The sequence below is a fragment of the Drosophila biarmipes genome, chromosome 3R (genome assembly GCF_025231255.1).
Source record: "Drosophila biarmipes strain raj3 chromosome 3R, RU_DBia_V1.1, whole genome shotgun sequence".
Lineage (NCBI taxonomy): Eukaryota > Metazoa > Arthropoda > Insecta > Diptera > Drosophilidae > Drosophila > Drosophila biarmipes.
This window is the reverse complement of record NC_066616.1, coordinates 15,891,256-15,913,378: the sequence shown is the minus strand read 5'-3', so window position 1 is coordinate 15,913,378 and position 22,123 is coordinate 15,891,256. Positions and strand designations below refer to the sequence as shown.

The 22,123-nt window shown below is 40.7% G+C and overlaps 2 protein-coding genes and 2 non-coding genes across 6 annotated transcripts; all 4 read right to left on the bottom strand.

Annotated features, from left to right (window-relative positions):
• Window positions 1-228: 228 nt before the first annotated feature.
• LOC108031450 (AN1-type zinc finger protein 6) lies at window positions 229-22,099 on the bottom strand. 3 transcript variants are annotated; one of them, XM_050889332.1, is made up of 5 exons: window positions 22,082-22,099; window positions 7,324-7,780; window positions 7,096-7,254; window positions 4,087-4,276; window positions 229-4,025 (listed from the first exon to the last, which is right to left on the bottom strand). In XM_050889332.1, the coding sequence occupies exons 2-5, from the start codon at window positions 7,420-7,422 to the stop codon at window positions 3,877-3,879; spliced, it is 597 nt and encodes a 198-aa protein (XP_050745289.1). In that variant the 5' UTR covers window positions 7,423-7,780; window positions 22,082-22,099; the 3' UTR covers window positions 229-3,876. The 3 variants fall into 3 exon arrangements, with proteins under 3 accessions (XP_050745289.1, XP_016960371.1, XP_016960373.1); XM_017104882.3 differs by lacking the exon at window positions 22,082-22,099 and adding an exon at window positions 20,182-20,829; XM_017104884.3 differs by lacking the exons at window positions 7,096-7,254; window positions 7,324-7,780; window positions 22,082-22,099 and adding an exon at window positions 4,731-4,952.
• Window positions 4,525-6,689, bottom strand: LOC108031449 (uncharacterized). The gene is made up of 3 exons (XM_017104881.3): window positions 6,446-6,689; window positions 5,882-6,172; window positions 4,525-5,783 (listed from the first exon to the last, which is right to left on the bottom strand). The coding sequence occupies exons 2-3, from the start codon at window positions 6,084-6,086 to the stop codon at window positions 4,924-4,926; spliced, it is 1,065 nt and encodes a 354-aa protein (XP_016960370.1). The 5' UTR covers window positions 6,087-6,172; window positions 6,446-6,689; the 3' UTR covers window positions 4,525-4,923.
• On the bottom strand, window positions 6,788-6,865 carry LOC122817819 (small nucleolar RNA Me18S-Gm1358). The gene has a single exon (XR_006367390.1). It is a non-coding gene; the product is annotated as a small nucleolar RNA Me18S-Gm1358 (small nucleolar RNA).
• Window positions 7,874-7,952, bottom strand: LOC122817820 (small nucleolar RNA Me18S-Gm1358). Its single transcript, XR_006367391.1, has one exon. It is a non-coding gene; the product is annotated as a small nucleolar RNA Me18S-Gm1358 (small nucleolar RNA).
• Window positions 22,100-22,123: the final 24 nt, after the last annotated feature.

Sequence of the window (22,123 nt, the reverse complement as noted above, 5' to 3'; positions counted from 1 at the left end):
GAGCCATTTCGAAAACAATCCCAGAGCCACTCGATCTACTCTTAGTTGGCCAACATAAATCTTGTATCTTTCTTGCGCTTAACCCATTACGCCCCCTCCATCTCGTTTCTAAACTACTTAGCACCTTGGCTTGGCTGGGGTTCCGAATGGATTTCGAAAAGTGTATCAGAACATACGTTAAAGCATAAGTATTCCAAACAAAATCTCAAAAATAAAACATGCGTTCGCTTTAAAAATAATATTATCGCTTTTTATTGAACATTATCCAGTTAGCTATATAAATTTTGAAGTTAATATTGTTTTCTCTTTCTGTATTTCAAATTTGTTTTGTGGTTGCTCTCGCTGTACCTTCTATTTTATTGTATTTGTTTATGCATTTGTTTAAGTTTAATTAAAATAGTTGTTGCTCTTATATACGCCCCGGATCTGAGGCTCATGTATAGGTATTATGTATATATATCTATGTCTATTTAGATTTTCTAGCTTTACCGTTGGTGTGTTAAATATATGTTCACTGTTTCTCCACCCATCTGGCTGCAGATACTCTTCATCCGACGCTTTTAATTACAATTACACATTAGTACAATATTTATATACGCATAAGGTTTTAGATATTGGTTGCATTCATAATCAAGTTCATTAAATCCCATTCATACGCTTAAATCAACTAATTTCGTTTCCTCTCTGCTCCGCCGTCAACAAAACACTTTACAAAATCGAAGGTAAGAGTCAAACAAAGATCAAATTCGGCTAGCAATTGCAAAAGATTTAACACAAATAGAGTTTTGGCGGAAAGTGGGGAGCTTCAGGGGGTCGGGGACTTGGGTTCGGGATCGATATTGGCATTGGAGTGATTGATTGCGTGTTGTTTGATTAGCTTATAAGCGCAAAAGTGACTAAGAGGTGCACACAACAAAATAATAATTATTATGGTAATACAATAAAGAACTACTAGAATAAACGTTTGTTAATAATATTAAAGGTTTTATTACGCTTAGTTATAATTATTATTTGCCTTTTCACTTTACTCATTCGCATTAAACATATAAACACAATTTCAACTAAAAGCACACTAAAGCATTGTAAATTATTGTAAATTGTAAATAAAAACTACAACTATGCAAAAATATTGAAATGGGTTTTAAATCGATTCGAACTGTATTTTATTCTCCTTCAACTTTCCTCCATTCAAGGGTAGTAAATCAGTTTTAAAACGCCTTCAAACTGTGGTTAACTTGTTCGTTATATCTTAAAATCCTTCGTTCTGTGTGTTCGTGTATGTATACAATTTTACTAATTAATTTTATAGTTTTTAATGATTTAAATTATGATTTACGTATATGTAAAGAGTGTTGCCTTTATTATGGTGGGGGTAAATTAAAATTAAAATGACATTTAGCTGTTCTTGTTGTTTAATTGCAGTTGTTCCACATCCCTTTCTATCTCTGGCTCTGTACATTTAGGTTTCGTCTTTCATTAAAAATTATATTGAAGTCGGTTACTAGTTTTTTGCATTTTCCATCTCTGATTTTGTACAGTTCAAATGTTCTGACTAAGCACTCCCTTCACTATTGCTGGATTGGCTTTCTCTACTCATGTCCAGAATCTCCTGTGCGCAAGGAAGGTCCCGAAAGCTGGCTACAAGCCAGCTTGAACTATGGACCCCCATTGACAACGAGATTCCCCAGATCAACGTATAACTAGCAGGTTCACCATTGGTAAGGGAACTTTTCTAGATAGAATCGATCTGAAATCTCTATGAAAGAGAATGGGAAGGCGTTTGGTTAAAGGCGAGTTTGGTGTCGGCTTTTATTTTGCTCCTGCTGCTAGACAACGATTCGTTTCAGTTCTGTGTGCCAAAATCTGCGTATTGGATTGGTTTTGGTCGAGTGGGAATTTTAATTGTAGAATCAAAATTTATTGCAGTATTTCCTCTTTGTTATGGGTAAGTTCACTTTTACTTACAATTTTTGTTTTGATTTTTTTTCATTTTGTATTTTTTTCTCGTAGGGTTAACAACACAATTTATTTCTAGATTTAAATTTATTTGCATAGGTGTAGGTTTGAATAAAAATTTAAATTATGTACTACAGAATGAAGAAAGCAAAAATTAAAAAGGGGTTTTGTTTTGTTGTGTACGCATGTGTGTGTTTTAATATAAACAAAGAAAAACTAAATAACGCTTAAAGCAATAAAAATCTAAAGACGAACCATATATATTTATTGTATTTTTTGCATTTTTTGTTTGCCATTTTTGCTGAATTTGCTTTGTTACCACTATATATATACCGATAGAATATGTGTATTAGCTGGTTGTTTTTTTATCATTTTGTTTCGCTTTAATGTGCATTTACCCAAAGAAAACTATATATGTAGATGCGTCAAACGATTTACATATCCTACCATATATATAGATGTATATATAGTTAATATTATGCATATATATATATATAATTCATCGAAAATCAGAAAATTAAAATCAATTCAATTTAATGTTATAGGGGACAGGAGAAGGGACAAAGGTAAAACGAAGAAAAAACGCCGCTTGCACTGCATTCGCCTGCTTTGATTCACTAATTAATTATAATTATATTTAGAGTTCTATGTATAGGGAGTTGTTATGCTCCAAGTTGCTTTACACTAAACGCGCTGCTCCTTCTCGCTCTCTCACACTCTCTCTAGCTATTCTCTCTCTCTCGCTCTAGCGTGGTCGTGGATTTTAGATTTTTAAACTTTTAGCAAACTTTTTTAGGGAGCTACACAACTGCGTTATTCTTGGTTTCTTTTCTTCAGGTTTTTTTTTACATTTTTTTTTGTGGTGAGGGCTTTGTTTTTTTACGCTTAATTTTGCATATTTTTTCTTTGCTTTTTTTCTTTTTTAATACATATACATAATTAATTAATATATATTTGTTTTTGTTTTTCATTTAGTAGCTGATAATTAAGAATTGAGAAAGGGTTGGTTGCTTTTTGTGTGTGAATTTGGGTTTGTTAAATTTCTCTTAAAACTTCCTTTCATATTTAGCATTTTGAATTTACTTAATTTTTTTGTTTTATTTAATACACTCCAACATATTACAAAAACAAATGACACACATCGTCTACTTAAATTGTTGTTGCGTTGTATGTAACATGAAACAAAGTTTTGTTGTTGTTTGTTGTGTGCTTGTTGTCGTTGTAAATGTGGGGCGGTGTGTTTTTAGCTAAATACAAACAATTTGCAAATTGTATTTGGAATAACAAAATATTTCAACGTTAATCGATGAATGGTGTTTTTTCTTCAAAACGGTTTTTTCGGCCCAGCTCAGCAGGCGACCAAGGCAATCGGTTGTGCTGGTTGTTGTCGGTTGTTGTTGATGTTGCGCTGCGGTTGTTGTGTCGCGGCGACGATGATTGTTGATGCACTTGCTAACGCTGTGATGCGTCTGGTTCAAGATGTACAAAGGTGTTGTTAACTGCCGAAGGCTGCTTGACGTTGCATGTAGCTAGTTGCTTGCTGCTCGTTGCTGCTGGACGTTGCTAGCTTAACGTTGTTGTTGAGCATCAAAATTGTTGTAGTTGTTGCTGCACTTTTGCGGGGTATTTGGTTATCGTTTCTCTGTACTATTGTTGCTTGCCTTTGCTGTTTACATTATAATTACATTACAATTACAGTTTATATCGATTTTTTATAGTATTACTCTCTGTGTGTTTTTGTGTTGTTGTTGTGTGTGGTGTGTGTGTGGGTGTTTATGCTTTCTGCAGTTTCATACGGTTGTTGTTGTTTTCTTGTTATAGCGCAGCTCAGCATTTGTATATATATGTACTCTTATTATGTGTAGGTTGGTTATTATCATTCTACGGCTACTGTTACTGTTACTGGCACAATATCGAAATTCAAATCTTTTGAATCTTCTCGCCAACGACAACCGGATTGTTGCGTCGGATCTCCTGTGCGCCGTGCTCTCTGTAATCGAATGTGCAGTTATGTTTATCAGAATAACGATGCACGGCGCAGTACAGACCGCCGCAGCGACACTGGAAACCTACAAAATAGGAAGAATGATTTAGTAAGAGGACAGCAAGAGTCAAGGGCTAAAAACTCACCGGTCAGGCCAACCTTCTTGCGGCACTCGCCACATCGGTTCTTCTTCTTTTTGGCATCCTTGTCGTCCTCCTTGTCCTTGTCATCCTCCTCGTTGGCGGAGGCGGCTTGTGTGGAAGTGTTTGGACCAGTCGCCGATGTGATGGCTTCGCTGTTGACTTTGGCAGCAGCGGCGGCTTCTTCGGTGATTTTCTGCGGAAACGGAAAGAACAAATAGAGAATTCAGTCACATGACAAAAATATATGACAGCTTGGGCAGCTGCGTTATAATTAGCAAGGCAAAACTATTTTTAACAATACAAATCTTATTAAATTATCAATCAAGATTTATAGACGTTTCCCTCTTCTACTCAAAACCCATAGGCTAGACATCGATTATTCAATCTACAACTATACATTCTCGTCCTCCTCCTCGAACTGCATTCAAAAAGCCTTGAAGATCTTTTCTTTAGTATATTATTTCCTTTTTTATTAGACCAAACAATTTCGACTGTTTCATCAAAATGCCCAAGTGTCCGCTGTGTGGTGTTGAGTAGTGGTGTCTTTTTGGCTGTGCAACTGCTGCCAAGAATTCCTATCGAATCGGCTGAGTGAGAATCTATTTTGTGGCGGGCAACAAGAGTGCCGATGTGTGGTGTGTGTTTACCCGCTTCTTGGCTGCCGACCCGCCAGCAGCAGATGATCCCTCAGATGCACTCTCTGCCGACTTTACTCCTACCACTGCATCGCCTCCATCGGGTGACACATTGCGGCGACGCTTCTCCCGTAGCACCTGATGATTTGCTCCCTGCTGATGCTTCTGCTCCTTCTCGGCGGTACTCTTGGGCTGATCACCGCCTTCAGACTTTTCCAAAGATTCGCCGCCCATTTTGTGGCTGGGTTGGACTTCTTCGCTGTGCCCCCGTCGTTCCCGTGGCTGGTTTCTTGCGTACCTCTAAGTTGGCACTACTTTCGACCGAAAGGGAGCTGGATCCCAGAAGCTTCTTTGTGCTGCCTCCAATAGTTTTGCTGCTCGCCTTTGTCTTTGCCTTCGCACTCCTGCCAACTGGAGTTCCTACTTCCTTAGCTTTTTCCTCGGCAGCTGCTGATCTCTTGGCCTTCCGGAGAAGCGCAGTTGCTAAGGCAGATTTACCCGTTGCAGGCGAGGATTTGCCCACAACGTTTAGACGCAGGACGCGGGGCGCTGCTGCCGGAGCTCTCAGAGATTCCACATCAACGATGGTGCCGTGTTTGTAAATGTCCTCCTGGTTACCTGTGGCTATGCCGCTCGAGCTCAAGAGGTCACTGGCCGTTCCGCCCTCCCGACGCGATCGAATCCGCTTCAGCTTCTTGACCTTCTTCTTCAGCTGGATCTCACCAATCCGGGAGGCCTTCTTGGTGCTGGTCACCGAAGGATAGGTATGCACATTGGCCGAGAACTTGACGCGACGCTTGATGCTGGGATCTACGGCCTTGCCACCGCCCACTTTCCGGCTGGCCAGCGAACTCTTCTTGACGGCGGACGAGGGAAGGGTTAGGTTGCTGCTGACGGAATTCGAGACCGCGCCGACGACTGGGGCACCAGGCACCTTGGCAGCAAACTTAACGGCGGCTGAAGCGGCTGCGGCGGAGGCGGCTGCTGCTGCTGCTCCCGCCCTGCGGTATGGGCGTGGCGGCGGCTGCAGAACTTGATGTCCTGAACGGGCTGCTGTCGCTTGTGCTGCAGCATGGCATCAAAGTAGAGGAGAGATGTGTAGGTGGGAAACGAGGTTAGTGCGCCTGGGCGACGCCGGTAGACCCAGTAAGAGCATTCAGTACCCTTTGCCGTAGCAGATATCTGCAGTGGGAACCCGTCCCTGTCCGTCCCAGTGACCAGGCCAAGAGAGGGTCCGCTCAGAGTCGTTAGCGCCCCGGCTGCAGCCCGCTTCAGGCCAACGGATCGAGTTCGGCCGGCCAGTGGAGTGCTTCTGGGGGCCACACGACCCGTTTTCTTTTGCGGCGCAGTATTAAGGGTAACGACCATCTCGACTATTTGGAAACCGACTTAAATTTCGAAATAAGAACCAAAAATACGGAAAATTTGGAATCCGATCAGAATGGATTGCCCAACTGAAACCGAATGGAGATGACAGTTGAGTGACACTAAACTGAAACGAGGTGTTGTGGGCTTCAGGGATCCACAGGTTGCTTATAAGGTTTACAGATTTTCAGTGCTTTTTCACTTTTAAAGTAAGCTTCACAAATTTTTTGTCAATCGATCAATCTAAAAAACCCTGAAATCACGATTCCTTTCTCAACTTAGTGGCAGTGAAGATCTTGTGGATCCTGAAGGGCAGCTCTTTTGGATGGTCTCTGGGGGACAGGGCCTTTTGGACACTTTACCTTCTTAACCAATCGATCCAACGGCGTAGTCGGTGACAGACAAGTTGGTGCGTTGCCACACACTAATCAACACCGTCACAAATAACACAGAGAACACTAAACTTATTCGATAATGCAAGCAAACTTCTTGCTTCCCCTAAATTTTCTGCACATACAACTGATAGTATCAACAATTTCACTTAAGATTACACTGAATTTATGTCCGAAAGTCAAAAGAATTTGTCACTGACTGAAGGAAAACGTTCCCTAAAGTGAGCAGGAAATGCCAAGCCTATGTGATTTTCGAGCGAATCCTATCAGTCGAGTTAGCCAGTCATTAATATATAATTTAGGACAGTATTCAATTTTCAGAAATCCATAATCTGCACAGTGCTAATAAAAGCTTAAGAGTGGTGCATGGAAGTATCATCACTTGAAACAGTATCCTAAATGTGTAATACTGCAATACAAGCTAAACAATAATTTTAAACATAGTCTTCACTTTCAAGAATGTCGACCGTAGATACAATAGAATAAGTCTTTCAAATTGAGTACGTCTACATCCGAGTATATAAATATAATTCTTTTTGAACATGAGCCTAACAATCGATATTCCTTGAAAGTGAAAAACGTAACCGCTCCTTGCATCCCATCTCCGTAACTCTGCTCACCTCTTTGACATCGTTGTGTGGCTGTTGTAAACTGGTGACTGTGGGCTGTGCGGTGTTGGTGATTGCAATGGCCGGACTGAATGTGGGGCTAGGTTGTGGGCTTGGAACGGAGACAGGTGTGCTGCTCACAGGTGGCTGTTGCTTTTTTCTAAGCGAGTCCTGTGGGAGAACACAATGTACAGGATTAATATTTATGTATTTTCCAAGGATATAATCGAGAGAACCTACCTTATAGCATACGGAGCAGAGACCATCTGTGGCTGGATTACCATAGAAGCCGCAACCGGAGCGGCACATGGGTTGCATTGGATTGGATTCACGTTCCATGGCTGGCTAGAGCGCCTTTGTGTGTGTGTGCGGTCGGTTTCTTTGTTTGATTTGCTTGATTTGCCCAGCTGCTCTTTACTTTCGCCCAGCGAAGTTTCGTCTGCTTCCTGCTGCGGCAGCGGCTCCTTTCCTTCCTGCTCTCAGTCGTGGAAGCGTGCAATTTCAAATTGGCAACGTGCAACTAGCAACTTGCAACTCGCAACTGCCAACTTACAACTTGCGACTCGCAACTGGCAACTGTTGATCCGCAGTTTGTTTTTGAGGCGCTTGTTTTAACTGTTGTTTAATCAGTTCGTCCAATTATTAGGCTGAGCTTGTGTCTTACTTCGTGACTGCCGCAAAGAGTTCGGAGTACGAGCTGTAAATCGAAGAGAAAAAGGGCCAGTTAGTTCATTTATCTTGTGTAAACATCAAATACATATTTTATAGATCGGTAAGATTTCTAATTTTTCAATGTTCAGAAATCCATAATCTGCACGACGCTTGTGAAAGCTTCAGAGTGGTGCATGGAAGTATCATCATATTAAAAAATATCTGCAAGACACATTTTCCCTATTTTATTTAATTCGCATCCAATTTCATTGAAATTACAAAAGCAATTAATTCGGATTATATAGTTTAATATTGATTATCTGCGACTATGTTGCACCAAATTGCATTGCAACTCGTTCGTTCAATAAGCAAGCCCACAATCACATGTACAAAATATGCTGTGGAGTGGATGCATAAAAAATGTTGCAACAACAGCACAAGCAACATGACAAATAAAAACTATGTTGTTTTTTATTTATCCGCCTGCTCTCTTCAAGGCTGTCAAGCATATCGCACAGACAGATACACATACGAAGATACTACACATCTGCGAGAGAGGGACAAAGTCGGGCCCAAACCAGTTTTTTACCAACAGGCTGAGAACGAGCCGTCGTAGTAAGAGGTAGTAAACTAAACGAGTTTGGTTTTATGTTTAATGAATATAAAACAGTCAGTCACACCTAACGGTTCCAATGCTGCCATATATATTCCCCAGAGTATCCAATTGTTTATGTCGATCGATTAAACAGAAAAACCTGGCGGGTATCGATATATCGCGATCAGTTTACTTTCTCGAAGTCGAAAAGTCGACGTGCCGAGCTGCACATTCATCACAAACGGAGTCAGAGAGAGTTATGGTCGAAATTCGAGACGTACACTATGCAATACATCTATCTTCAACTAAGGACGCACTTTAAAGGTGCTAAAACTCTATACAACATGTTGTGAAATTCAAAGGGAAAAAATTATAAAAACTGGTTTTAGAAGATCTAATGAAATGACTGAATTTAAAAATAAATCTTAAATGATTTATTTGTTGTTTAGTTAGAAAATATTCTACATTAAGAGACTCTCGTTTAAAATACATCAAATATCCCTTATAAATTCTATCTTCGCTATAGTTACGTTTTCAATTCCTTAATTTGTTCTCAGTGTAAAAGCAAAGCCAAACGTAATGGTAAAAGCCATCCACCAACAACAAAAAAGAGAGGTGGAGATTGATCCATCAGTTACATTGGAACGAAAGAGAGGCAGAGACAGAGAGGAAAAGGGCGGTGGAGAGGAAGAGGGGAGGACAGGAGAATTGAGCACAGGCACAATAACATTTACTGTTATTTTCAATGCGACGTTGGAGCTTGGGGCGAGAATCAAAAAATGGGCACACGAAGCTCTCAGTGCGTGCTGGTGTCTGTGTGAGAGTGAGCAACAAAGAGAGCAAGATTCTGTTATACAAAATTTGACCTTAGTGGTGAGAAAGCCAGCTTTGCTGCCATAAATTACAAACTAATAAATGGCTTAAATTACGGGGGTTCCCTCCGCACACAAAAACAAAGCCATTGCACAACTGTGCCCAACAACACCACCAACCAATTTTTAACCAATACACGGACGGGTTTTTAGAGATGTGCGCATGTAAAATAAAAAATAAAATGGCCATAGCAACTTTTACATTTACAACGTAGCATGGGGAGTTTTTTTTTCTTTTCGAGAGCGTAACATTTGCCGTGGTGAGTTTGTGGTTTGGTGGAGCTGCGGGGAACGAAAAGGTGACATATGTTTACACTGGCTTGCATTTACATAGGTTTTGTACATACAATCGTGTTGTTTTTGTGTTTTTTGGGCGCAGCCATAAATAATTTTTTGTTTCCTTTGCCTTTATTTCGACGCAAATTGTGCGATTGCGATTGTGTGAAAAAATTTATTGTGATTTATGTAAAGTTGCAGCGTAGAGCGCAAAGCAAACAAAGTGCAATGTTCAGATGGCAGTGTGTGTGTGCTGGCTTGATTTCCTGCTGTTGTCATTTAATTGCAAAGTCAAAACAGCTGTCTGCCTCGCATCCTCTCTCTCCCACACACAAACAACAGACACACATGCACTTATAAAGGAGGTGGACTAATCAAAATGTCAACAATAAAAGAAAAAATTCCCCACACAACAAATTGGCAGGCTCTCCCTCTCGCTCTAGCAGTTACACAGTAAAAAAAATACTATTGAAACCTTTTTGAATAAACTCACTTCTTAGAGTCTGGGCTTATTATAATGTACTTAATATTTTTCTCAATCTTGAGTGACTAGTCAAAAATAATATAAATATTCCCACCTCCTCTATTTTTCAGTGTTCGCTAGTATATACGTACGTCAACAAGCACGCGCGGCTGCTGTGCCAAAGTTTTATTTTTGTTTTTTTTTTATTAGCAAGAATAAAAGCTGTGCATATGTATTGAGTTTATTTATTTTGTTTTGTGTGCCTCTTCCCCCCCCCTTTCGCCCACTCAACCGACGACCTCTGCTATTTTTAAGCGAATTCGTTTTGTTATCTGGCGGGCGTGTGTTTTTCTGTTTTTCTGTTTTTCTGTTTTTCTGTTTTCGTGTGTTAAAGTGTTGGCCATTAAAGCAAATAGGAAATCATATGATTCTTTCGCCCGAACTTTATGACGACATCACTCAAGCGCGTGACGTCATTGTTTGTTGCTCTCTTTCGTCAGCAGAGAGAAAAATGCGCACTTACTCGAGTTGCATAAGTAAAGAAAAAATAGGTGTGTAGAAAAAACTAAGAAAATAAATGCAAGTGCTAAGTGCAAAACAATTAGCAAGAAAGCAAAAATTGGCGCGTGGTGGCCAGCCATTGCAAAAAGGCATTATTATGCAAGTCTGGGGCGATAACAGAACAGAAATCGAGGGAGGCGCAAAGAAACGAGCTTTAAATGAAATTCCCCCTTTCCCTTGGCCGGTATTACATACACACTTATTGAGCAACGACTTATCTGGTTTTGTTCTATAAAAAACAACAATAAGTTGTTATACTTTATTGGATTAAATTAAATGTAATGATTATATTACATATTTCTAGCTCAATTTCTCCAAGTGCACGGCTCTACTTATCATGCGAATAGAACGTGAACGTAGCAAATCGCTTTGGTTTTGAGTTTCAATTCTAGGAGGGGTATCGCAAAGTCGACTACCCCTCACTTTCCGCCACTTACTGATATGAAAACTGTGATAAAAAGCGGACAGCAGGCAGTCAAGAAATTACACACTCACACACACAGCCGCAGGTTAATGTGCTGTTGTTGACCTGCATTCAAATGCTGAATTTTACAACAGGAAAGGCTCCAGAAACGGACATTCACGATGATGATGATCATGATGGGCAGCATAAAAGGTATAAAAATAACAAAGAGTGGGGGAAAACAGAGCCCAGCAACTCCAGGAACAACCACAACAAACACGGACCGCTCTCTGACTCACATTTGCATATTAATGAGCGCGTAAAGCGGACCAGACAACAACCATAAAGATAAAGGAGCTGCAGCAACAACAATCACATGCTGATGAAATGCAACAAAGAGACTACATCACCCATTGAATTATTAAACTTTATAAAATGTGCGCAAAAGGAGGCAGCGAAGAAAAGAAGCCCAAAAGAGACAGCGAAGCGAGAGAGAGAGAGGGGGAGAGCGCCAAGTCAAGATGGCTGCTCGGCTCAATTTAAAAGCGAGTTGAGCTCAGGGGCTTAAACTCAAGCTCAAAGAGCGAGTCGCAAGAATGCGCGGAGCTTCCGGTCAGCCAGGCAGCTGAACCCGGAGAGCCTTAACCCTCCAGTGGCTCCATAAGCCCATAACCCATTCGGTTGGGTTTTCAGTAAATTACACCCTGTTTTTACCAAACTAGGGGATTATGAACCCCTATTCTAGCTATTTTCTATGGGTAAATCTTTAGTAGATTTTATCAGGATTATGTTAAGAACCGTTAATAATAACCAAATAAACAGTTCTATAAATATTACATATTTTTTTCTAATAGGTAAATGTATATGCTGAACCTAGATCATTAATTTTCCAAAAATAAAGATATTTTTCCTGGATTTTCAAAGTTGTAAAATCACAAGGTGAGAAAACCACCCTAACTATCCTACATTTTGGACAGTTAAACATAGATGTTCCCATCCAAATCGCTTAAAAATGGTTAAGACAATCAATCAATGTTGTAGATACACTCCCTGGATGCGACGAGTATACCTAAAGATAGAGCGTGCCAATGGAATTGGTTTAAAATTAGAGTTGAAGGCGAAAAAGTATGAAACTAACGGCACTGGGACTGGGGAAAGAAGATGCCAAGAAATACGAGGCTAAGAGTAGAGCGTGAGCCGTTACCGCCCATCATTAATCAAAATAAATTACAATCTATGAACGAAGGAGCCGAGCGATATGACGACTGCATTTGAGAACCCAGCTCTGGCCTCTTCTGGCCAAGCAGTTTTAGTTTTGCCACAATAAATGATCGCTCCAAGAGCCCATGTTTCCGGCGATTTTGTTGCGAAAATTATTAAATCTGCGAACACAACGCCCTCGAAAGTGTATAAAAAATAAATGCATGAAAGGCCCGAGATCCCAGACACCGGGGCAGGGCAGCTTAGGATTAACGTGTATAGCATGTTCGGCAAACAAAACCACAACCTAAAAATACAAAAAATGAAACGCTGGGAAACACCTGTTCAAAATTACACAGCTCAGGGGATAACAAAATGTTGCCATAGAGCTCGGTGCTGTGCGATAGGTCAAAAAACTCAACATGCACATGCCTGGGAAGTGAGTACAAGTTCAAAAACTGAGGGTTGCTGGCAGCAGCGCAACCTATTGATTTGTATGTTTAAGGACGGTAAGACAGTGGGAAAGGGGATGAGAAATTAGAGGGTTAAAAGTGGGACTGATACCGACACAGTCCAACTCTTAAATCTGAAACTCGCAATAAAATCCAAAAATTAACCTCAGAGATACAACATTTTGAGATGGTTTTTCAAATGTTTCCTATTAGTATTGATATAGTTACCAATGAAAGATAGTATTTTATAATGAAACTAATAATAACTTAAGATCTTAGGATTTTTAAATGTTAGGGGCCTTTTTCCTTGAAAGAAACAGGTTCGTTTCCAGGAGTTTCCACTGTAGACTGATCGCCTGCGTGGCAGGATACAAACAATCAACAGACGACAGGCTGCCCTGCGGACTTGAACTGATTTCACCTTGAACCCGGGCTCTTTTGGACCCAGACAAAGGAGAAAAGCAGAGGACCGGAGAACGAACCACAGAAGTCAACAACAATGGCGGCCATTAAGCAGGCTGGGGAGGAGAAAACACACAAATATACACAAGAAACGAAGCAAATGGCAGCTATAAACAGATTGTCACATTTGAGGTGCAGACCCGGTGGTAATCGTTATCGGCAGGGCTGCAAGTATTTACCTATCGAACAGCATTCTTCTTCTTTCACCCAAAAATCAATAAAGAAAGCAAAACGACACTCATTAGTTTTCTGTATTCTGGCCAACAAAAGCAACATGATTTGGATTCTGGATTTTGGGTCTGACGAATGTGAAGGCAAATAAAAGTTGCAGTTACTCATAGATCAATTGATTGCTGTTTTTCTATAGCATTTTCCAGGTTATTCTAAGTGCACGTTTTACGTTCAAATAGCAAATACGTGACGGAATATTTTCCGTTTTCTCAGAAACAAACATGTGTTTTCCCATAAAGGTCTTATGATGTAAACGATTTCGTGTAGACACACAGGGTTGTGGCTTTAAATTTATTTTGTATTTCATTTTATGACACTTTTAAGTGCCTGAATATCGTAAAACCTGGGTTAACACTTAGGAAAAGCTAAAAATAATCTATTAATTTGTTTAAACAAAAATAAGCCATTCCCCATTTTAACCGCCGGTTAGCTCTAGTATCTGACCTTCGCCAGACATCGATCCATCTTTTATTGCCTTCTGAAGAGGGTAGACGTTGATTGAAGTGATTTCACTCGAGCTCGTGTAATTAATTAACATGAGTGCCCACTGTTATATACACCAGAATTGCATTTAACCGGAACGAACCCGTTTTTAGTACGGCTACCTACTACTACTGACCACATATATATTTAAAAAATTCATTTATAAGAATTTACGAGCGCCAATAATTCACTTGAGCCATTTTTTTATGAATTATGTGCAAGTAAGTAAGTGTGTGCAGCGGCAGCCAAAGGCCATAAAGTAAAAGAAATAAAAAATAAAAGGAGCAGGCGTTGGCCGGAAAGGAAGGAAAATGGATGGGGAAAAGATATGAGACGCAGAGGGGGGAACGGGAGAGGGGCCTCTCGTAGAAGTGTGCAAAACTCCGCTCTTTGTGCAGCGAAAGTCACCACAACTTTTGCTCTCTTTCCTGCTGCTCCTGCTATTCCTCCGACATTCGCCTTCCTCCTTCACTGCCTGCTACAGGTCAACAAAAGCAACAAATAAAGGGAAGAGAAAAGGAAAACAAATGGCAAGGTGTGCAGTTACAATGCCAGACTACACAGGGAGAAACAAAAACTAGGTTTTAAGCACCACCTCTGTTATTTTAACTATATTTTCTAAAATCCTAAAATGAATCATCATATCCAAGACCCATTTCTTTCTGTGTGCCCCCTGGTAATCCCTAAATTTTTATAAACCACTTTTTTCAGTTGCCTTTTTACACACACATGGAAGATTAATGAAAATCGCATGGGAAAATGAAATATGAAACGCTTCAGAAGAGCGACGTCCACACGAGTAGCCTGCTCTCTTGGCTGGAGATTGCCTTCCCCGGAATAGGGGAGTGTCAGAAAGGCGAGGAGAAGTACGGCACTAGAGGAGTAGGGAAGGAGAGTTGACAAACCCAAGGGGCCGACCAAAGCAACCACCGCGATGATGAAGATCGTCATATGGGGCAACGTCAACGCTGCAGGGGAGCCAGAAGAAACCAGGAAGAGGAGAAGAAAGAGGAGAAGACGGTATCACAGCCGAGTACTGGATGTTTTCCAACGTGTGAAGCGGAACTAATTGGCAAATTGATATTGCGGCAATAATATCAGAGCCATTACAGTGGTTTATTTAGGTTAAGGTTAGGGAGAAAACGTTTTCAACATTTCCTTATAATTCCCAACCTATTTTTCCTAACCTCAAAATAAAAAAAAAATGTATATAAAGGACCCATTTGTTCACTTCCTAAAACCGAAATGAATTATCCCACATAAACGGGGCAACAAAATGTACGTTTCAGTGTGGAAAATGGAAAATGCGGGCGAAAAGTCAGGGGTAAGCCGCCGCGGATGTTGCACAACAGTGCTCACTGTGAGAATAAATGACGAAACAAATAAGTAAATTAGTTAACAAACCCCAAACTCCGCGAGCGTTGCTCACTGTAGCTCGACAGCAGAGTCGCGGCTTTATGGGCTAATCAAATCACCGAAGCCAGACAGCACTGTGGGCCCCAGCGGAATGGCTTGGAATGGCATGGAGTTCGTAGCTCCGGTGTTATGGCCGCGATTTAACAATCCGCACACACAGCGCCGAAAAGAAACCAGTTTTATAGAATTCACAAAAAGTAAGTGCACAAAGGAGCAAAACAAACAAAACGCAAGAAAAAAGGTAAGATATATTTTCGAGACAAAGAAGAAGTCTCTCTTTCTCACTCAATGTCTTATTTTTATTTTTGCTAAAAAGAGATCTGGCTTTGGCTTCATGTGTAGAAAACCGAAGGCCGTTCAAAGACTCTTTATTTCCTCGCTGAGCTTTGAAAACCAACTCTCCAGTGTAGTGGTCTGTGGTCATTTGAATGACTGACAGGCGGACAGATGGACAGACTGACTGACGGAAAATGCGAAAACGAAAACAATGACAGATGCGGAAGCCTTGAGTCATGGCATGGAGATGGATTTAAGCCAGATAAAATACAGTTGAGCTTCGCTAACTTGAACTTTGCCTTGGCCATTAAAGTCGGGTTAAAGTAGGAATCTAAAAAAACAATTTTTTGTGTGTTTTTTGTAGAAACTAGTTAAAAGTCAGGAACACAAAAGTATGATAGGTATCCTAAAATCGGGTTCGAGCAAAAATATAAAAATAATTAAGAAAGTTCAATATAAATTGTTTGTATATTATTACAGCCTCGTTATAAAAGATTTCAAGTGGCTGTATAAAAAGAATTAAGGAAGTATCATGTTATATCTTTTTTAAATGATTAGAAACTACTTATTTCCTTTAGATTTCAATCAAAAATTGAGTTGTGCTTATTCTACAGAACCCCCCTCTTATTATTTCAATTCCAGTTCTTCCCCTTTGTTTGCCCTTATAGAGAGGTGCGACTGTAATACGAGAAATATATACTTTTGCAACTGCCATTTTGTGCTATTGAACTTTGCCGTTGGCGCTTGAACTTTGTCAGGGGAACCGAGAGTATTATTCGCAACAAGCTGGGAGATGAGATGATATGGGGGCTGAGTCAGAGCCAAGCTGAGATGATGACTTGGTTTCGGTTTTACTGTGGTTCTGGTTTTTGGGCGGTGGCGCCTTCGCGTTGAGCCCACGACAAGACAGGACCAAGAACATGTGCATCGTTGATTTTATTGATTTATGCATTACAAACTCGCTTCTTTTCTTCTCATTTTCCTCTTCTGGTAAATATAAGAAGGCATTGAACCGGGGACCCAAGACAAAGAACCCATCCAGCGCACGGGGCGAGGCAGCCCCATCTGAACGCTGAAAATCTGAAGCAAGGAAGCGCACAAAAGAAAAGGCTGGGCCAAAAGTTTCGCTTTTCATTTTGTCTGGCTAACGGTTTTGCTTTTCTTTTTTTCCTGTTGCGAGTGGGAGTGAGTTTAACGGTCGCCATGGTTGCCAGATGTGGTGAATATGCGCGCCACAGGCGTAGGGAAAATAAAGGAAAATTGATGGGAAAAACCTCAAGGAAAATCCAGCAACGATTTAAATTTGCTGCCGTCGTCGACGGCGAGGAGCTTTTCTCTCCCATTTTCCAGCCCACAACTTTAATTTGTGGGCGGCTTGGTGGGGGCGGGCTGTCGGCCCAATCGAGCGCCTAAATCGATTCCCACAAACAAAAAAAAAAGAAAACCTGTACAACAAATTGGAGAAAATTGAAAATAAAGGAAAAACAAACTAGATAACAATACTGGGGAGGGGAGGGGGCGTTAGAAGAAAGGTTAGACGACGACATGGTGCAATGGGAAAATCGATGTTGGAAGGAAGGAAAATTTTTAGCTCTTGACCACAAGGTGAGCCAGTTGTTTGTTGCTGGCTTTTATCTCTCCTCTTTGCGGCTCGATTTTAGGTATTATATTATTTCTTGTTTATTCGCTTTTGTGGTTGGCCCACAAGCCCCAACATACACAAGTCAGGAAATTAAAATTGCATTAAAGTCGAACAGTTGGTAGCACAATCAAGGCCTTAGTTCAAGGATAAAAATAAAATACAGACAATTTATTACTTGACCTAAATATACTGGGGGGGGGGGGGGGCATTTGTTTTTCAGCTATTTCCGTTTTGTTTTCCTCCCAGACAATAAACAAAACATATACACAAATTTATTTATGTATACCAAATCTCTTCCACATTAGATAAAGAAAATTCTGGGAATAAAGTACACATGTAGCAGTTTATTGATGAAGAAAAGCAATTTATGCGGAGGAGAAATTAATTTACATTGCCCGCATTTTATCGCGGTAATCGTGATCCCAAAAAGTACGATATATGTGCATACTTAATGGCCACTTTCAATGGGAATGAATTGAGATCGAAATTGAGGCAGTACAGTCTGCCCCCAACACAAAACACAGCTGATTTCAAGATAAAAATAGTATTTTTCAAGTATTTTTATGAGTAAAATATATTTCAATAGAAGAACTTACAAAAAACTTATAAAATGCTGTATCAAAAAGTGAGGGGAGTGGAAAAAAAAAACTAGTTTCCTCTATATTTTTATGATTATTTTGATCTCATATCATCTTCTGAAAGGAGCGACATCCAAAAAAAATTGCATAACTTAAAGCGAGAAGCGTACAAGAGAGAAAACAACGACAGCCGAGAAAAAGAAGATCAAGTATAGGGGATTAGGGTTCTAAAAATAACGCTCTGCACAAAACATTTCGAAAACGGCAACAAAAGATAATGAGAGGCCCGAAAAGAACGACCCGATCCGCTGTTTGCGATCGTATCGTCTGGCCGATCGTATGGCCATATGGTGGGTGGATGGTTGTTTTTTCGCTTTTTTGGGGGAGTGGTGGAACGGGTGTGCCGCATCCATTTACACGCGACCTATAAACAAAAAACCAAACGAAATTGAGGCCGCGGCCATTCACGCGTCCGACGACTCGCTCGCTTATCAATTTGTACTTGTTTATATAAAAAGCGTATAGCCACAACGACGAGGAATAAATAAAAGGCGTAACACTTTGCACATAAGATACATTTGTTTGTTTTCATGTATATTAGCATATATTTTGATTTCCACCCGTCATCAAAACAATTTTTTCCTTCTTTTTCGGACGACCGAAACTTGTTTGAGCGCCTTGGCTTTGTGTGTTCTCGCTAGAAATTAAATTCTTATAATTTTAGATTTTAGCGACAACGACACGTGTCGGTGTTGTTGAGCCACTTGCCAAGAATTTAAAGCCATTTTCGCCAACAACAGGATTAGTCACTCGGGATCGGGAAAGTTCTCAAACATTCGTGACAAACAACATCGTTCCATGAATCATCATATCACCAAGGGTGATAAGGCAAATACATTCTCAATCTAAGAACTTTGATCGAAGTATAATCAATGCTCAACGATGACGGGCATAGATTGAAACCTAGTTTGAACAAGAATGAGGGGAAAAATATAAACTATTTTTTTGCGTGTGCCACTTTAAGAGAAATCCACCTTGATCTCGGATCAGCTTAAATTTACTCAACTGTTTCCTGCTCTATTTAATCGACTGTATTTGTCTTGCTCTCTGATTCACTCGAAAACACATTTGTTTACCAAGCCAATCACAAATAATTAGCGCTTGATTCGTTTCCTATCTTTTCCGACTGTTATCTCCACAAAATTCGACTGAAAGTGGCGAAATAGAGCGCAGAAATTTCAAGAAAGTCGGCATTTCACTCACACTAAATGTGCCTGATAGTGGGCTATCAAAATGTGCATACGCCAGAAAACGTGCCTCAGGAAAAAATACAAAAAATTAGATTGGACTTTACATAAAGCCCCAGGCCAGAAAAAAGCACGACACGTGTGGGCTGCAAAGGAAAAAAAATAGCTTACAAAAAAACAGCAAAGACACAAGTAAATATGTACTTTTTTATAATTGTTACAAGGTGAGCTGGAGTTTGCAAAGAAAAACACGGCAAATGGCAAATGAGTCACCGAGAAAAATGGAAAAACAAACAAAACGCAGCGACAAAGTCAGCTGGGTGGCCATCCTGCTGGCCAGGGTTGCCAGCGCGGCCGACAGGCAAAGAAGCCCCTATGCATTCGCTGATAAGAAAACCTAATCCCTAATCCGTAGATAATTCGGATTCGCCATCCACTGTACCACATACTATGCGGGTCTATGAGTCATACGAAAAAGTGAGCGAGCAAAAATTCCAGTCACGCACTGCAGGCAAAAAAGAAATAGTATACAAGCTGTGGAGTGTGCAGATAAAGATATTTCTCCTCAGGCAGTGCGATAATGCGGAAAATGTTATTCAAAATTTGGAGATAGCCCATGGGTACACGTATAGTAGAGATATATTTTTCTGTGCGTGCTCGTACTTGAGCTATCAGTCATTTATTTTCCACTTATCAGCAGAGACGTCCTTCGCTTCAAAGTCTACATTTTGTGGTTCGGTTTTCGGTCTTTGGTTTTTGGCAAGTCGTAATATTTTGTTGGCAAAGAAGCCAAGGGAAACAAGGTGGACAGCTGCACTGAATGAGAATGAGATAAAAGATATAAAAATCAAGAGGTTTTATTATTATACCTCAAGATCCTTTCTTCCTGCCTTTTAACTGATATTGTTCAACTGTATTCCAAGTTAAGACCAATAAACCTGTTATAATTTTACCATTTTTCACTTTAAATTAATAAAAAAAAGCCTCTTCCCAACTGTTTTCCTTTTTCCTATTATCTTTTTTAAACTTTTTTTCTAACTGCTATTTATTTATTGTTTCTCTTCTACGAATTTCGCGACATGGCAACGCTAGGCGCACACACACACGCACATGTGACGTAGGCAGGCCCGTGTGTATTGGTGCCTGAGGTGAAGAGACGGACAGAGAGAGAGAGAGCGTGGGGAATCGACCAGTGGTGAGTTAAGCAACTTAGGCGAGCGAAGAGGAAAATGAAATAATTTATAATTTTCTTCGTTTTTCGTTATTTTTTTCTCGTTTGAGTTCACTTACTTCTTCCAATTCGTTGTAGCTGGAAATTACACAGACTTGAAACAAAAACTTATAGCTTTGTTCGGATCACAGTTGTTGAAAATTTGTGTGTGTTGGTCTCGCAGAAATTCAATTGGTTGCTAGTAATTATTTAAATATTTTTTCGTTTACAGAGAATTGCACAGGGATCGTTGCAGAAGGAGAGGAGGGCAAATAATATATCACAAAATGGTGCACGACGCAGTTGTTTTCCTCGTTTTCCTTCGTTAACTGTGGCGCTTTACGGTTTTTCGCTGCGATATTACAGGATTTTCTATGTTTCAATATTTTTCTGCTTTTTCTTTTTCTTGGGCACAAGAACGCACACGACGACGCTGCTGCTGAGCTGCGTCCTGCGGTTTTTCTCAGCTGCGAGAGGAAAACCCTGCCAGTTTTCCCAGTGCTTTTCTACTCGTTTAATGGATTTCTTTAATCGCGGGACGCACAAGCACGACCGAGAGAGAGAGGGAGGGGAGCGCGGGGAGTGTGATTATCTTGTTGTTTAGTCGGGTAGCAAGTCGCTGCTGAGCTGACGATGACAGTTGTGGGTAATTGAAGCCAAAAACCAACGTGGATCTGATCCTCCAAACGCGAAGTGAAGTCTCCAAGCACTCGAACTGAAATGAGCGGACCTGGCAGCGCTGGCAGCCCGCGAGTGGTGAGTTAACAGCGCGCTGTTGGTGGGAATCTGGCGGTGGCCACGTGAGCGTGAGCGAGGATGCCACAGTTACACCTTCGTTGTAGTTGTAATATTTACAAGTTTAGGGAAAGTTATACTTAAATATTAGCAAACCTTTTATACTGCACGAGTCAGAGAGTTTCTCAACAGCAATCAATCGAACATTAAATTATTGTGGATCCCAGGACACACAACATTACTGGAAACGACACAGCTGACGCAGCCGCGAGAAGTTTATTTCAAATGTTTATCTTATAGAGCACAATAACCAATTTAAAACAAAAAGTATTTAAATATCATTTTTGAAAATGAAATATATAAACAATGTTTGGACGTCTGCATACTACTTATATCCCCATCGTGACACGATCCAAGCCCACGCTCACGTGGCCATCCCTATCCGCACGAGCGCTGTTAACGCAGAGAGAGAGCGAAGACCAGCCGTTGGCTGGTGTGTTAGAAAAGAGGTGGGTGGGGAAGAGGATGACAGGCCAAAAAGAAATCGCCAGTCCACGGAGAGAGAAGCCAAGTAGGAAATAAATTAAATGTGAGCCGAGCCAAGATGGTCGAAAATGCGTACTTCCAACGAAAAAACACCACGACTATGTTAACATAACAGCGCTGCCCGTTAACAAAAAAGAAACAGTGCAAAGTGCACACACAATAAGACGGAGAAGGGGAATAGGAAGGAGAGAGGAGGCAAGCCAAGACAAAAGACCCATGCAGCGATAGAGAGAAATTGTTAAAAACCGAGTCCCTGCCAGAAAATCAAAACTATTTGCGCCTACTGGGCGTTTCGAAAGGCCTTCAAATGCGCTTTTAATAATCTTTATGGTTTTCGTATGACTTTAAATTGGGCGACGACACAATTTCGACGACGCCATATTGTTGGCCAGCCAGCAGAGAGCAACAGCGCGTTAACAGCGCGAGAGAGCCGAACTGCGCTGCTGCTGCGTCATCAATGCAAACTGCGCACTTTTTAAAAAACATCTTTTTAATATCAATTTCTATGCGTTCACCCAACGGGGGACAAAAGCATTAATGTCGAAATCGCCAGCGACTGGCAATTGCTTTGTCTTGCCCAATTGTAATCTTTTTAATAACAGTGCCATATTGTGAAATGGCTGTGCGCTGTTGGCTGGCCGTGGTGAGTTTCGCCCGCAGTTTAACAGGCCTGCAGTTCGGTTTTCCCATCACCCTTACCTCGAGAGTATCCGTTTCGGGGTGCACTTTGTCCAATTTAAT

Bases quoted from the DNA above. Each gene is read 5' to 3' on its own strand.
- LOC108031449 (XM_017104881.3), bottom strand. From the start codon at position 6,086: ATGGTCGTTACCCTTAATACTGCGCCGCAAAAGAAAACGGGTCGTGTG. The intron at 5,784-5,881 runs GTACTGAATGCT...GCCATGCTGCAG, and splicing joins GATATCTGCTACGGCAAAGG to CACAAGCGACAGCAGCCCGT.
- LOC108031450 (XM_050889332.1), bottom strand. From the start codon at position 7,422: ATGGAACGTGAATCCAATCCAATGCAACCCATGTGCCGCTCCGGTTGC. The intron at 4,277-7,095 runs GTGAGCAGAGTT...CCGTTTCCGCAG, and splicing joins CACACAACGATGTCAAAGAG to AAAATCACCGAAGAAGCCGC. The intron at 4,026-4,086 runs GTGAGTTTTTAG...CCTATTTTGTAG, and splicing joins CAAGAAGGTTGGCCTGACCG to GTTTCCAGTGTCGCTGCGGC.